General features: G+C 34.1%; 2 protein-coding genes across 3 annotated transcripts; one reads left to right on the top strand and one right to left on the bottom strand.

The window, feature by feature from the left end:
• Positions 1-2,000: 2,000 nt before the first annotated feature.
• LOC120636268 (beta-parvin) lies at positions 2,001-7,673 on the bottom strand. 2 transcript variants are annotated; one of them, XM_039907677.1, is made up of 8 exons: positions 7,533-7,673; positions 7,309-7,437; positions 7,116-7,205; positions 6,407-6,678; positions 5,646-5,836; positions 5,086-5,200; positions 3,531-3,774; positions 2,001-2,487 (listed from the first exon to the last, which is right to left on the bottom strand). In XM_039907677.1, the coding sequence occupies exons 2-8, from the start codon at positions 7,424-7,426 to the stop codon at positions 2,411-2,413; spliced, it is 1,107 nt and encodes a 368-aa protein (XP_039763611.1). In that variant the 5' UTR covers positions 7,427-7,437; positions 7,533-7,673; the 3' UTR covers positions 2,001-2,410. The 2 variants fall into 2 exon arrangements, with proteins under 2 accessions (XP_039763611.1, XP_039763610.1); XM_039907676.1 differs by having other exon boundaries at positions 7,562-7,673.
• Positions 7,674-9,762: 2,089 nt separating this feature from the next.
• On the top strand, positions 9,763-13,377 carry LOC120636193 (LITAF domain-containing protein-like). The gene is made up of 4 exons (XM_039907546.1): positions 9,763-9,917; positions 10,137-10,291; positions 11,152-11,305; positions 11,889-13,377. The coding sequence occupies exons 2-4, from the start codon at positions 10,150-10,152 to the stop codon at positions 11,992-11,994; spliced, it is 402 nt and encodes a 133-aa protein (XP_039763480.1). The 5' UTR covers positions 9,763-9,917; positions 10,137-10,149; the 3' UTR covers positions 11,995-13,377.
• The last annotated feature ends 3,477 nt before the right edge of the window (positions 13,378-16,854 follow it).

Here is a 16,854-nt window from a genome sequence, read left to right as displayed (position 1 = left end):
AACCACGCACATTATACCGTAACAGCAATACTGAAATAAGCATGACATCAATCCCGTACCACAACAAACCCGCATTAGAGCAGCGTGGTGGGCCTTAGCTCCATCTCCACTGACCTGTGCCGTAGAGTCTTGAATTTGAGGAAACCAAGATACTTACAAATTTGACTCGTCATGAGCTCTAAACGGCAGTTCTTGTTGCGATAAATGATGAATATTTCAAATAACATTTGAAAAACACTACGATAAATAAAACTCTGTAATTATTTGGTTATAATTCAAGCCCGGCTTTTAGGCTTCTACGGAAGGAGCGCCACTGGTGCTGAAAATAATTGATACGTCAGTTTCAGTACTTGACGAGATGTGCCAGCAACATTCCTTCTACGGATCTTCTCATTTCTGTTTTATCACTTAGATACTGCGATTCTATAGTCAGATGGATATCACCCGCAGAATGATCCTGAGCGTTTTATATGTGGTCTATAGGACTATGGGTCGTATAGTTTTATGTTAACGTAAGTTTCACGTCCAAAATGTCTTTATTTTAAATGAAATAACAATAAAAATGTTAATTTATATTCAATACATTGATTAGTAAAGGCACATTATGCATTTTTAATATATTAATAAAATTCGTTAGTATTTATCTTAACCTATATTAGGCACTTATTATATTATATAGGTACTTAAGTTAATTGGTTGTTGTCCATTATTTAGATCAACAGTCCGATCCGACCGCAATAATGTGTACGTAAAATTTATAATATTTTAAAAATAAAACCACACATCAGTTTGGCAAGATAGGCTAGTTGACCGTGTTTTACTAGTGCCGGTGTAATCCTTAAATAATTATACTTTTGAAAAATATTTCATTCACAGAATTAGAAAATAAAATATAAATTTTCTTTGAATCATAAAACAATTTTTTTTTTCCGATCCAAGAAAACGTGATTACAAATGCCATTGATTGTTTGACTCTCTATTTACAATCTTGTAACGTCACAAGACTGTAATCAATGTGGTATTGATGTAGTTAGAAAGTACATTATTACTAGGATTTTAAAGATCAAAATGTCACCACAAACTTATTGAAATCACTTGAAATTGCTTAAACACGTGTATGCACAGACTTCTAATTACCATTGGACATGCTGCTGTCACTACGTTTTTATGGCCGATTGACTGACGCCATTTTTGTGGTTTACTGTATGTATTGCTGTATATATGAAAATGGAAAATATATCCTATTTTGCCAATTGATCGGACTGCCGCTCAAACTTTTGGCAACCACAAGAGCTCTGATTCTCTATGGCATTGAAATTCTAACTGAGATTATTCGAAAATCAAAATTCGTTAAGCCATTTGTAACGTACATTTTGACACCAAATTCATTTATGTAATATTCAATGACAGACGAGTATTTGTAACAATTACAATGTAATAGAGAAAAAGGCCCCCCGAATGAACACATTACAACAGTTATAGGCCATGAGACATATTGATGTTTATAGATAAAGGTTTATAGCGGACTGTTCGGAGAATTTTTTGGTAAATATTAAAATGATTCTTTTTAGTTCATTATTTCAATACCTCTCTATATAGAAAAGTAATAAAACGGACATAATAATAAATTTTACAATAGAAACGTTCATGACACTTTGTAAACGCAATAAAATTTCAAATCCATTATCTACTTCCTTCCAACGTGAAATGTTTTTTTTAAAAAAAGAGTCCAGATGAACAAATACAAGATTGAGTTTTATGATTATTTAGATAAATAAAACTTAAGGTATGAAATTCAGAACGTATCTCTTTGGCGTATATACGGCTGAAAGCCTAAACCTATACACCGTTTTATATATATTTTAAGAATAATTAGTAATATATTCTACATATTAATATTCGTGAAATACTTTACTAAAGGAATATAATAAAATACCTACATACTTTATAAATTATTGTTATAATAATTTTTTTATAATTAATTTGTATTTAATAATAAAAGACATAAAAACAAATAAAACTTAAAAATACGTCGTCGTTTTTAACGTTAACATCAAATAAATATTAAGTTCACAAGACTTAGAATTTGTGATGAATTCAAACTTGTAGATATTTGTTTGTATAATACACTCATGAACAAAGAAAACAAAAAGTAGACACCCAATGCTTTCGGTTTGAGATAAATGTCTCTGATAAAATGACTTGATTTTTGCAATTGTTTTATACGATCTACTTTAATATCTGGAAAGCCAATTTTTGTATTTGTTATCGAGTGTATTTTTAACGCGTTTAATTAAATGTAATATTAAATTAAGTTATTGTGCGTTAAATGTAAACTAAGTAACGTGCATTTGTGATGTAAAATTAATTAAAAGCAATGACGTATTATGTATAATGACAAGTGGATGACTTAGGCCATATTTTTATATTTTGTGAAGAGATTGTACAGCACTCTGAGAGTTGACTTCAAGTCGAGATTCACGATATCTGAAACAATATTAGTGCAAGTTTAAAAAAAATTATCTGTGATCCTTACTAATCTTTATATAATAAATATGTTTCTTGTGTGTGTGTGTATGTCACTGAACTCCTACTAAACGGCTGGACCGATTTGAATGAATTTTTTGGTAAGCGTTTGGGTGGCACCCTGGATGGTTTAGATTCACAAATCAGCCCGACAGATGGCGCTGGGGTCCGCTAGTATTATATAATTTTTTTACTCTACGTTAAGTTAGCCTTTGACTGTAATATCACCTCGTGGTAAGTGATGATGCAGTATAAGATGGTAGCGGGCTAACCTGTTAGGGAGTATGGTAGTTATATTGAACCCATCGTCGGCTTCTACGCGACATCGTACCGGAACGCTAAATCGCTTTGGGGCACGTCTATGTCGGGAGGATGGTAACTAGCCACGGTCGCAGCGTGAGAAAGAAAATTCAGTTGACTCAGTATGAGTCACTACAAACATACATACTTGACGTTTCAAAAGTGCTTATAAAGTAGGCCTACTTGAAATAAATGAAATTGAATTTTTACAATTGATGAATTTTTTAAGTAACTTTGCTGTTATTAATGTGTTGGTACATTACATTGTTTAAACTAAAGCATTGGTAGGTCCAGAATTATGAATGAATGAATGAATATATAATTTTATTGCACACCACAAAAAGTACATAGACAAAAAAGAAAAGTATAACAAAACAACGTATACAATTTGGCGGTCATATCGCTTTATAGCAATATCTTCCAGGCAACCAATGGCGAAGATAAAAAACAGGTACAGAAAATAGTTAGGTGGTGCATATATACATATACCCATTAAATAAATATTTCATTACTTACAGATATACATTTAATATATAAAACAATATATTTGTAACTGAAGACAAATAAATAAATAAGTAACTACAATTTTAAATATAATATATAAAATAGCCGTCGAATATATGCTTTTATATACTAACCCTAACTGTTAAGCTATCACCGCTTGTAACATCAACACAACACTACAATCATTGATATTCATTTACCTTCAGGTCTTGCTTTAGGCTTAGCAAGTCCAACATCTTGCATCAGCTCAAAGGCGAATGACACATTGTGCACTTTCTGATCAAAGTCCTGCGGCGTCAGGTGGAAGTCGTAGAGTGGCACGAAGAAACCCTCAAGAAGTCCCATCAAGAGGCAAAGGTACACACCGTCATGAAACTGGGTGTCGAGATCCATCACCTCAAGGTTCACCTTAGTCAGGTGTTTGTTCACGAATGTGATCAATGACTGCAATTAATAAGGATTTTATTTTTATATTTATTGTCTACTTATTTATTGTTATTAGGTACACAAAACAGGTAATAACTAAAGGTAGATCTAAATGTAAGTAATAATAAGTTTTCTTCAAAGCTAAAACCCAATGTATGTGTACACAACTTGGAATTAAATTAAACAAAAAGTAAAAATAAAAATAAAAAATAAAAAAAAAAAACTTAAACATAAAAACCCAATTTTTTTGTTAAATTTTTATGACACTTAAAATTAAACTCTCTGCAATATTGATTACTAGTCTTTACTAGTCGTACGTAAAAGCACGCAGCATATTAACAATCCAACGCATTTACATAAGAAACCCACATTTTTAAAAATCTCACGTGAGATTGGGAGACTTTTTAAATCTCTTTTTATTATTTAAACTAGTAAAAAAATTGTTTAAAAAAGTTTTGTCTTGGACGTCAGTGTCTGTATGTGCGAATCCCGTATCTTGTGGTCACGATAACGAGCAAAATACTTCACTTATCAAGTTGGTTTTTTTTTTATAGGCTTCAGTATTTTGAGGAATAGAAGCCTTTTACTTATCACGCTATAATTAGATGTAGTTTAATTATTATTCACAAATAATCTTAATTTTATTGTAATGAAAGAAATTATGAGGCGTGCACTTTTGGATTTTCCAACTATTTTTTTCTATAATATAATAAATATACTACGATTTATGGTGGCTTGTGTTATGGGTAGAAAGATAGCTGATGATTATTTTTATGATATAATACACATAAATACTTATGATACATAGATAAACATCCACACACTGTCCTTCATGTATAACACATAAACATTCTTTCGGAATCGAACCCACGGCCTTGGACACAGAAAGCAGGGTCACTGCCCACTGCGCCAGTCGGCCGTCAAAAAATGTTATTAGATCGCGAAGAAAAAAAAGCGGTTACATTAGTGTCGCAGTATTAATTGTTATTCGAATAAATAGTTTCAACATCGAAGGTTTTATATAGCAGTTAAATACCTTTTAAATCATTCCAATCGTACATTTAATATAAACGTTAAAAATATGAAGGACTACACCTAAACGAAACAGTTCTTTTTAAATACTCATAATATACAGACAAACACCCGGACACTGAAAAACATTCATGTTCATCACACAAACATTTTTCCCGTTGTGAGAATCGAACCCACTGTGTCAAACGCAGAAACCAAGGTGGCTGCCCACTGCGCCAACCGGCTGTCCGGCCGGTTATGGCCAGTGTAGAAAGAAAGTAACTTTCATATATCACAGCTATAAGAAATTAAATGTACCTTTTTCACAACTTGTAGTTTATCTGGAGCATGATCAAACAGTGCGTCGAACGCGTCCCTTTCGCATTTCATACCAAGGTCGTCGTAAGTAGTTGTTATATCCTCGATGTAGGTTCTGTAAAAAATAATTACAATTGATACATTAATATGAGGTTAAGTGCAATAATTTTTTAAGTAGAACAGTTTTTGTGAGAGAGCAGGTCCTGGGAAATACTAACACCACAAAGCAGAATTGTTGTAATGCTGTGTTCAGGTGTGAAGGGCATGTTTGCCGGATTAATAACAGGACATGAGGCTTAAAACCTTAGGTTTATGGACGCTGAGCGAAACTTTGTGGTACATGATCCTTGCATGCCCTGCAAAGTGTTGCTTCGGTTATAGGCGATGGTTTGGTACTAACCATCAGGTAACATATCTGCTTGGTCAATCAACAATTAAAACAGAAACTAAAACATGTTTTACAACCAATCTTTAAATACACCAACATTTTCAGATGGATCACATACAAGTCCATCCGAAGAATGACAAGACAAATTCATCCATTTAAATAATATACATACCTATGGGACAGCTGATTGGGTGCATCTTTCTTTACCACCACAACATTAACACTGACATTCTCAGGAAGACGGATGGGTGCCCTGAAGTGACGAGCAAGAGATACCAGTAGGTGAAGGATGGACACAACATTTTTGGAATGCACAGAATCTACACTCCATTTTTGTACTGGCTTTGATGTCCCATACAGCACCTGCACAAAATAGTAAGTAGATTAACTGCCTTGTGGGTCTAGTGGTTGCATGTCCAACGAAAAGATCAGTTCCTTTGCCCAAATTTAAAAAAAAAGATAGAAATCGAAAGTTTTATAGCTTAAATTTCTCTATGCATGACGAACCAGGGAAACAAATGTTAATATGATGAAAGTTGCATTTTTCAAGTTACACTACGCATGAACTATTTGTGTTTTTAAATAATATTAATTAAATTCCACTAAATTCCAATAGTTAAGTAGTTATATTAAAGTAAGCAAATAGAAAAGTAATAAAGGATCACACTGATGCATAAAGTTAAACAAAAAAAAAAATAACATCAGTAGAAAACTCAGCTCTAGTTTTAAATGCTAGCCTGGATCACGGTTGACTTGTGAATAAATTCCCACCCAGCATTCCAGCATCTGATATTGTACGGCCATCTAGTGGGATCTACCACTACTTACCTAGTTTCCAGAGCTGAGTTGTCACTGTAGTAATAAGGACACCAATTTCTATCTTCTTGTGAGCTATATTCCTGCCTGTTGTCACTTAATGTTTAGGAATCTTACCCTATTAACAGCTCTGAGAACAACAGCCAACTTTTGCCGCTGGCCCTCTTCTGACTGTGTCACCTCGGGCACATCAAGTTTGGTTTCTGTGAGCTTTTCCAGAAGCTTCTGAAGTACCTGCCCATCGTACAGGTCCTCACTAATATCCTTTACAATGATTCTCTGGGCAGCAAGCTCATCATTTATCCAGTCAATCAAAACTTGAATGAGCTCCTTCACTCTGGGGTCATCTAATGACCTTTGTTCTATTATTGCTCTTTCTTCATTATCAACTATGAAATTAAATTAACAATAAATATTAGCTGATAAGAATATTTGTTTTGGCTAGTTTTTGTTACCTTGCATTTGAAAGAAGGGGTTCTTTTGTGTATTTAAATGTAATGCCTATTTATATGTATAATTATATACTGCAGTCAACTATTTTTCAAATATTTGCCACTACATCACATTATACTGCGTCAGTAAATATTTACATAAATTGTTGCATTCACAAGCCAAAAGAACTATTTTTCAAATATTTGCCACTACATCACATTATACTGCGTCAGTAAATATTTACATAAATTGTTGCATTCACAAGCCAAAAGAACTATTTTTCAAATATTTGCCACTACATCACATTATACTGCATCAGTAAATATTTACATAAATTGTTGCATTCACTACCCAAAAGAACCCTAACTTTAACTTCAACCTAACAATAACTTACGCAGACTATAGTCCTCAGGTGGAATTTCTGGCGCAGTGGGGCTCCCTGGTGAGTCTATCGCATATTTGCCTTCAGCTTGCACTTCCTGGACTGCGCAAAACAAACATCAGTGAACATAAATAGGCTAAAATTGTCACACCTGTGTACTATGAGGCAATCATAGCAAGAACTATGTCATCCTACGCAAAATTACCTTCCTTGATACGCTTTTTACGACCGATTGTCCCAATTTTGTCCCAGAATGATTCTTCTTTATCCTCTTTTTTAGGCAATACAGGAGTCCGGGGTGATTTCGGGCGTGGTGAAGACATTTTATTCGCTTCTAAGGAGGAAAACAAAACCAACATGAATCATCACCAATAATATTCACGGAAACTTAGATGCTTGCTAGTAAATTAATAAGATAGTTTTATTTACCAAAATATCTGAGTTTTAAGTTTAAATACCTTATAGTTAGCTTAAAATTAGAGTAAAGTGCAAACTACTATTTATTTTATTTCCTGTATGTACAATTCACAAACTACAATAATTGTGAATAGAGACGACGTCTTGACTTGATTGTCAAGACTCAAGACTCAAGACCTAGTTGCCCAGAGTTGGTAGAACTCTACGAGAAGTACTCTGTGGTATCTAAAGCCTGGCAAAATAGAGTAGAACGTGGATTTAACTTATATGTTACTGTGGTAGAAAATAACTAGCCACTTAAATAGTACGACAAGATAGTTTTTACACCTAACTTGGAATTTAGACTTCAATTATTTATAAACGTAGATGAATGCGGCCTTCGCTTTAATTTGGTAAAAGTAACTACGAACTAGCATTATTCAAAAAAAAAAAAAATCTTTCAAGTAGGCCTTAAGGCTGTAATATAAGCACTTTTGAAACATGTCATGTATGTCTATTTATAGTGACTCTACCACCGGTTCTGAAGGCAGATTCTACTGAGAAGAAGCTGGCAAGAAACTCATCAGTTGCTCTTTTCCAACATCGTTTTACAATTGAACAATCTTTATTACTTTAAATTAGTCGTTTACTAGAGCATGTTGTGAGCAGCATTCATGGCGTTTGCGGTTTCCAAGAAAATAGCACGTAGGGCAGAATGGCAGATTGATGACTAAGAGCGATTATAGTATTTAATATCTAAATAATTATGTGATTCGTAAGCTCGTAGCTGTAAGACGAAGGAAGGACAGGATTTTTGAAGGCACCTGGTGCTTAGATAAGCTTTCAATAGTATAATAAATACAATCTATAATAAATGAGTACCTACCTATTTATAATGGTGATGACAAATGATCGAACGAACTAAAGACTTGTTGTAACCTTTTGGCTCATGCTTAATGTCATGTATTGAATTTTCTTTTTCTTATTTCATTCATTTATCGGAAGGAGAGAGCTGATAAGCTGTTTAAGGATTGCAAATATCTCCATGTTGGGGCAACCGTAAAAGTTCACCATGAGAAGAACTCCAGGGTTAACATAATATATATTTTCGGTACTTGCGTAAAGGGGATGTGATGGGGGGAAGCGGTGGGGAGCAGCTCACTGGTCTGGAAACTTTGTTCCCCCAACGGAAATAAGTTGTATTTTTTTTTATGAATTTTTAAAAATTCCACTTTGAACCTATATTGCGCGACCCAAGTGAGCCTCCTGCGAGGACTCAGATCTTGGTTTGCGTCGACGTATCGTAGGTACTCGGGTGAGCTTTTGGACAATGTTTAGCGACCGAACGCCCCCGGACACGTCAAAAATTTGGCCCCTTGTCTCGTTGAAAGGAGGTCTCTGCTGGATTAACTCAGAAACCAGTTTTTTGTTTGCGTGAAGAGCATCGCTGCGCTCTTTTCGTGGTTGGCCTTAATCCCCCAGAAGCGAAAATACTTACTTGCTGGGCAAGTGGTTTCGCCTCTGCATGTTCACCTTTGGCCACTAATTATATTTACGTAATTTTAAGGTCGATTGTAAAGCAGGTATATATTTTATTAAGCGAAGCACCACTTTCAGTTGTTTAATATACGTTGTTACACCTTTTGATAGCCAATAAAAACATTGTTTCAATTAGGTTTCAATAAATATTGTCATAGATGTGAAATATCAGTGCCATTCTCATGTATCTTTAAATCAAATATATAATATCGTCCCTATCAGCAGATGGAAAATATTGTTAGGTCACAATAAATATTTCTCGCTACGTATTCTAGTTCAGCAATTCAACACAATTGTTATTTTTAATATTGCCTTTGAAATACACGTATACGACGAATACGAATTACGAATTCCTGGCAGTTAACAAAATTAAGAGTAGCATAAACTGGGCATAAACACTAGAGAGCTACTTTGACACTTTGACGGCCGACTGGCGCAGTGGGCAGCGACCCTACTTTCTGAGTCCAAGGCCGTGGGTTCGATTCCCACAACTGGAAAATGTTTGTGTGATGAGCATAAGTGTTTTTCAGTGTCTGGGTGTTTATATGTATTTTCTAAGTATTTATTTATATATAATTCCTAAAAATATTCATCAGTCATCTGAGTACCCATAACACAAGCTACGCTTACTTTGGGGCTAGGTGGCGATGTGTGTATTGTCGTAGTATATTTATTGTATATTTATTATTGTATATACTTCAGTGTTGCGAGCTGAGAGCAATGAATAGTTGCGAGAACAGAAAAAAAGCAGTTAACAAAATGACAAAAGTTGTAGCAGTCAGTGTCAACTGTCAGTAAACGCTTCTCAAATTCTCACTGACGATCTAACAAATTATATTGTTTTCAATACAAACAATTTGTTCTCAATAACTCAGCTTGGTACGGTTTTTTCTATATAGATTATCTTGTTCATATCAATTAACACACGTTACGCATAGTATAAAAACCTTTAAAAACCGCAAATGAGCATTTCATCTCATCTCTGCTTGATATTGATTGATCATGCCTAAAAATAGCTACGCAATTTCATTGCATCACAAGGTCTACACTACCCGCCCTAGCCTGTGAGTGAAGGTTTTATTTTTGTTTTCATTAAAGGTGGCCTGTGAACATGGAGAAAAGCAGCTATCCTCCTCCATATGGTTTTAATAGCAGGCACATAACGCAACCCCCTCCATCGGCCCCGCCTAGTTATTCCCAGGCTGTCGGGGGAGTGGGACCTTCTAGCCCATATACTCCACAATACCATCCTTGTAAGTATGATATACTATTTAGTGAATACAGTAATTTCTTACCAAGAAAATATGCACAGTTATGACTAATTTAATATTGTGGCCTTGTAACAGTTTCCATTTTCGATTGAAGTGAAGGTGAAGTTATTATTAATGGTTAATTTTTTTTTGTAATGTAAAATTAATATTTATGATTATGATATTTATTCTGAATAAATTTCAACAAATCTTGCTACATCAGCCTCATATAGATATTTATAATTTCTTTAGTCAACTGTTATGTGTTTTGGGCTACCTAAATTCCCACTCATTCTTTGTCTACATTTCAGTCTTTGCCTTCCTACAAATATGGACATCTCTTTTTCAATTCTCATTACTATACTAATTATGTCTATTTTAGTGAACTGGATGTTTGGTCTAGACGTTAGCTCGTTTAACTATGGATTATAAGTTAGGTATTTTTTATTTTCCACCCCTGTGAATAAGACGGTATGCTGAACCATCAATTCTAGTTATTGTAACTAATGTGATATAAAAAATCTGTGCAGGGAAATTTAAAATTTTTGACTTCTTTAGCTGGTCTAGCTAAGCAATTTAGCGTTTGGGTACACTGTTGTGTAGAATACTATTAGGGGTAAGCCCATAACTATCTTAGACTGCATCATCACTTAGCAACAGGTGAGATTTAGTCAAGGGCTAAGCTAGCCTTTGACTAAATCTCACCTGCTGGTGTAGTGGAATAAGGAATAATAAAATAGTAATGATCATGTGAAAACTGTCAGCACTATTATTAAATCACCATATTTAGTAATGAACTAAAACACTAATATATTCTACTGTACAATGGTATTAATGTTTGACATGGTATTTTTAAATAACAGCATCAGGTCCTACAATAGTGACAACAGTAGTACCAGTGGGACCCCAACCAACTCACATGATATGTCCAAGCTGCCATTCTGAAATAAACTCAGAAACACAGACTAAGCCAGGAATTATTGCTTATATATCTGGAGCCGTCATATTTATGCTAGGGTAAGATAACTTGCTTTTATGTCTATTCTACTGAGATTGTGTTAATTTTTTTTACTAAATTCGCTCATTTAGCAACCTGCACCTGAATCATTGTTACAACATGTTGTTCAGGTTAAATGGATTATAATATCCCATTGCCATAAAATTTTAATTAATATAAATATTTTTCTATTCTTTGCATTTCCATGGAAACTTTTTTACCGTTTTAAAAATCCTGTTTAGACTTTGTTTGTGTCAAGCTGACAAGTCCTCCTTTTCAATCTCCACAATGCAAACAATCTTTATGAAAAATTTTGTCAACATCAGTTTTACTGTTAAAGTATAAATAGTAACAATGTTTGTTATTTGAAAACTCACAGGAACTGTCATTGGGTGTTCATCTTATCTGGGATATTGTATAAAAAACTGTCAATCTCCTCACAATTTATACTTATTACACTAGATAACTAATCCATATTATTGCAACTGCCTCAAAATTTAGTAAAAACACTTAGTAAAATATTAAAAATATGGACAACCTTTGACTTTGACATTAATAGTATTAATATGGATATATGAAATGAAAAATGTTATTATATTACAGGGGTGTTTTGGGCTGTTGCTTGATCCCATGCTGCATAGATAGCTGCATGGATGTTCACCACACATGCCCCCAATGTGATGCCTACCTTGGACGCTACAGGCGATAAGTTTCAAGTATTTCTTTCAATATTAAAGATATTTAAATGTTCAAAACTGACACAAGTAACAGTCATTTGATTCCACCATCTCACCATTCTTCATATTTAAAACTGTAACTGCCCTTAGATAATAATTATACCAGTGTTCAAAACTTTAAAGCATCACACTTAGAAGATGTAATAGATTCTTTAGGTAAGAAAAAAATTGTTTTAAGATCTGTGTATACTTTAATATATTTGTTTGTACCTATGTACTTGAAATAATGAATCACATCTTCTAGTCTATTTAATCCATTATATTTTATAAATACGTAGATACATTTTATGGAGACATTTTTAAATTTTTATTATATTTATATTACAAATTGTATACACAATATCTTTTTTTTAGCAGCTATACTAATATGATTAAGGTTTGATCTCTGTTTTTAGATGACCAAATCAGCTAAGTGCCATAGCAACTGGACTAAAACACTCCATAATGTTGACATGAAGTGTTGTCTTGTTTTTTCAATATCTTTTAATAATTATATAGATATTAGCTTGTCTTTTTAAGACTATCAAGTGCACTAGGTAATAATTAATAAATGCAGCTGTACTCATGGCTGTTTATATGGAAACAATTGTTGCATTTAAGAGAGCAACAGGAATATTTGATCTCATTGCCTCTGTGAACAGGATGTTGTATTAGTTTGGGATTAAGGATTATCTATTGCAATCAGTTTATGCCAGATTAGCTTCGCACCCATCTAGAGACTTAAAACTACAAAACCGGTTCTAAATTAGTTTGGTATACAGACTTATTAATACCTAGTAACATGCTAGCCAGATAGCTGTATTTATTCATTATTACGCTGTAATTATTCCAGGTAATTTTATGTCTTTATTTGAGTATTATGCAATTATGCTCACAAACAAGATCTTTGAATTTACTCGAATGTTCTTGCACTTTTTGTGACTCTTAAGAGTCCTTTAACTTCCAATATGGCTTAACACCTTTAGGAATTTAGATTTTTTTACAGTGTTTGTAAGACAAGAATTTTAGAGGCTTATATTTTTACCACTTGGGCAATAGAAATTAAATACTATTTTAATTCAATGTCTATGAAATTCAATAAGTATTTGATTATCGTCTGTTATTTTCAAAGCAAAATAAGTATTCTAAAAGTGCAGAATAAAGACATACATGTACATATGTGATAAAATACAATTCTGAGGATCTGATTTTAATTATCCAAATATAATATTACATATTTTGATGTAAGAACAATACAGCCTAAGGCCCGTGCCTGTGGTTTCAGTGTGTATTGGCTATGGATATGTTAAGCTAATATCCGTCTCAATACATAATATTGTGTAATATTTATTTAAGCAGTGTCAAATATTAATTTTAAGATATATTTTTATTTGTTAATATTGTTTACTTAATTAAGAACTTTTTAGTTCAATTTTATAGATTTACAAATTTACAAGAATAATAATTATTTTAAAGCCATTGTCTATGTAAACTTTATGCGTTTCAGATACATTGTTCTATTGTAATAAATATTTTTCTAAAATCAATCTATTTTAATTAAATTTTTCATAGTGGATATTTAATACCTCACTCATTCACTCATTATAATAATTTGAGATTTAAATCCTTAGTCGTGTCATAATAAAGGGAGTAAAGTTATTAAAGGGTATTAAAGGGTAGAGTTATTTATTAGAGTTTGAATAATATTGTTTACTTAGGTACTTAAAATAAATAAGTCTCTAAACTCCCACATGCTGTCAGACAAGAAAACTGAATTAATTATTTTTTAATAAAATTAATATGAAATTATTACTCAATTAACATGTTATGTGCTTGAAAACGATATATTTTTCTGTTCTAGTTCCTAGATTGAGTACATTACATAAGATTGTATCTGAAACACATGGTACCTACTTAATTTAATATCTGTCCCTTTAGCTTTTTTATAAGCTGTTATTAACTTATTATTATACATATTATAAGTGCTTATTAAAGATTTTAATGACGTAACTAATAGTTGTTTTATTTTAGCTAAACAAATAATTCCAAGCAACAGTAAATATCCTTACTAATATTATAAATGTGAAGTGTGTTGGTCAGTTTTTCGTTTGTCCTTTCTTTGCATCCTAATTAAACAACCATTAAACCTTTTTTTGCCAGTGTTTGATGAAAAGACAGACAGTAACATAGGCTTCTTATTATCTCAGCTGGCATTGTTAGGAGACCTTCTTCTTGTTATGTAGGTAGTTTAATAATTAGCCCGCACTTCATTATGTTGTTCTACCAATAAACCATTCTGCGATAGTCCGTCGTTTTATTAAGTACATTACATTTTGGCGCAGTCGGTTATTTTAATTAAAATCATGCCTTTTGGTAAAATCGAGCCTTTTGACGTTAGTTCCCACAACTGGGATGCATATTGTCGTCGGGTGAAGCAATTTATTGCGTTAAATAACATCAGTGAAGATTTACACGTGGCCACGTTGGTAACACATGTCGGCATTGCATGTTACGAATTGATGTGCGACTTGTGTTCCCCGGATTTACCGGAAGACAAGAAGTTTGAACAATTAGTGAAGATTGTCAAAGACCACTTGGAGCCACAAAGGTCGGAGATCGCAGAGAGACATATGTTCCGGCAAAGGAAGCAAAGGCAAGGGGAGATAGTGAGTGATTATTTGAAAAGTCTAAAACATCTCGCCAAACATTGCAATTTTCGGGATTCTTTGGAGGTAAATTTGAGAGACCAGTTTGTTTCTGGCCTTCAAAGTGAAGATATGAGGTCACGATTGTTTGCCGAGCGGAACATCGATTATAAGCGAGCAATAGAACTCGCATTGGCGCTCGAGGCAGCGGAGAGACATGCAGCGGAGGCAGCGTCCGGGGCGAGTTCCAGCGCCATCTCGGAAGGGCTGCATCGCATCAGATCCTCACCAGTGCGCGCAGAGCGCGGGCGCATGGAACGGCGCGAGGGAGCGGGTGGCTTGCAGGCAGATGCGGCGGCCAGGGCCGGTGCGCTGAGCCTCGAGGGCTCACGGTGCGGCTGCTGGCGTTGCGGGCGCAGCGGGCATCCGCCGTCCCGGTGCCGTTACAAGTTCTACAGCTGTGATTCGTGTGGGCAGAGGGGCCACCTGAAGGTCGTGTGCGGTAATGTTGATAAGTGTAGTGATGCGGTTATACAGAAAAACTAGTGTTGCCCAAATGCAAGAACAAGACGAGACTTAGCCAGTCTTGGTCTTGGTCTTGCGCCAATACACCTGGTCTTGGTCTTGGTCTTGGTCTTGCGCTCCCAGTCTTGGTCTTGGTCTTGGTCTTGCAGCAAGAGTCTTGCAAGTCTTGCAATTACCTATTAGTCTATTACTATTTATTAAAGTTTACTTTAAATCTTAGAAAAACGTATTAGAATTGGAACATTGTGAGCTTGAATTAACATAGCCATAGTAAAGATCAAGCAGATTAATAAATAACTGAAGATTTGATAAGAAATTCGAAAAATCAACTGACCTATATGTCGTTTTCCATGGAAGTAACTGTTTCTTAATAAACATTTATGATTTATAAGCTTACATTTGCTAAAACATGTAAAAAAACAAATTAATTACAATAACTTGACTGTATTTTAAAGAACAATACTTATCTGTCTAGAAAGAGATTGAACCCTCAACTTATAAGAAATTTAATAAAAGAGTTTTACGATTTATCATTTATTTGAATAAAGCTGAAGAGTACGTTTGTATGTTTGATGACAGAAGTTTTAAAATAAATAAATAAATCCTGAACGTCACTATACCTCCAAAGTTACTATTCCTCGTGGACGAAGTCGCGGGCACAGCTAGTAAATACTTACTCTCATCATCTCTCTCAGAGATATTCGAACACTTTTTTGCTATTTTTTCTTGTAAAAACTTAAGAAATATAATGACTAAATGTACAATAATAGTACCTAAGTAGGTAATTAGTTTAAAACCATATAAGTAATCAATATTATAATTACTTACTAGAATGAATTATTATGACATCTACTACCTATCCTCACCATTTTATCCTAATCATAATACTACTTGCGTGATCAGTATAATGTATTCATTTTCATTCTAAGCACTCTGAAACTTATTTATTCTTTGGAACACCTGTAGGTACTCTTAAAATTCGAAATTATTTTGCATGAATAGTGTCAAATGTTATGATTTCGGCGCGGCGGCAACGATTGTTTTAGATTTCAAAAGAAGCCGCCGGCGCGTGTATCATAACCATGTACTTCCGAAAAGCGGCAAATTTCTTTGAGAAGTAAGTACAAAACCTTTGATGCCGCATTATCAAAGTGCCGATGGTTAAAACATAACTATGCATGCACTCAGTTTGATTTTAATAGATATTTTTTTATTCGCTATGTTTATGGTATTAGTCGTAATGCGCATAGGTCCAGTTTTTCATATTCTTTGATATAGTTTTTTGCGTCTCATAGAATTCCTAAGCGTACCTACCTACCTATACACCGAACTGTTACACCTAACTACTCCGTGAAATAGCGCTAAGTCCTAGCTGCAAGACGCAAGAGTCTTGCAGGCTATGTCTTGTTCTTGCTCAAGTCTTGCACGGTCAGTCTTGGTCTTGGTCTTGCTAAAAATACGCGGTCTTGTTCTTGGTCTTGCAAAAACGCAAGAACAAGACCAAGACTGCAAGACCAAGACTGAATTTGGGCAACACTAAGAAAAACGCAAAAGGTCAGTTGTTTTTTAATGATTCCGATGATAGTGTTTTAGATTTTTATAATATAATTTGCGAGGGTAACGACGGCCCGTATTATATCAAATTAAACGTAGAAAAGTCTGTAGTTAAATTTGAAATAGATA

Source organism: Pararge aegeria, chromosome Z (assembly GCF_905163445.1).
Source record: "Pararge aegeria chromosome Z, ilParAegt1.1, whole genome shotgun sequence".
Classification (NCBI taxonomy): domain Eukaryota; kingdom Metazoa; phylum Arthropoda; class Insecta; order Lepidoptera; family Nymphalidae; genus Pararge; species Pararge aegeria.
This window is presented reverse-complemented; position numbering and strand designations above follow the sequence as displayed.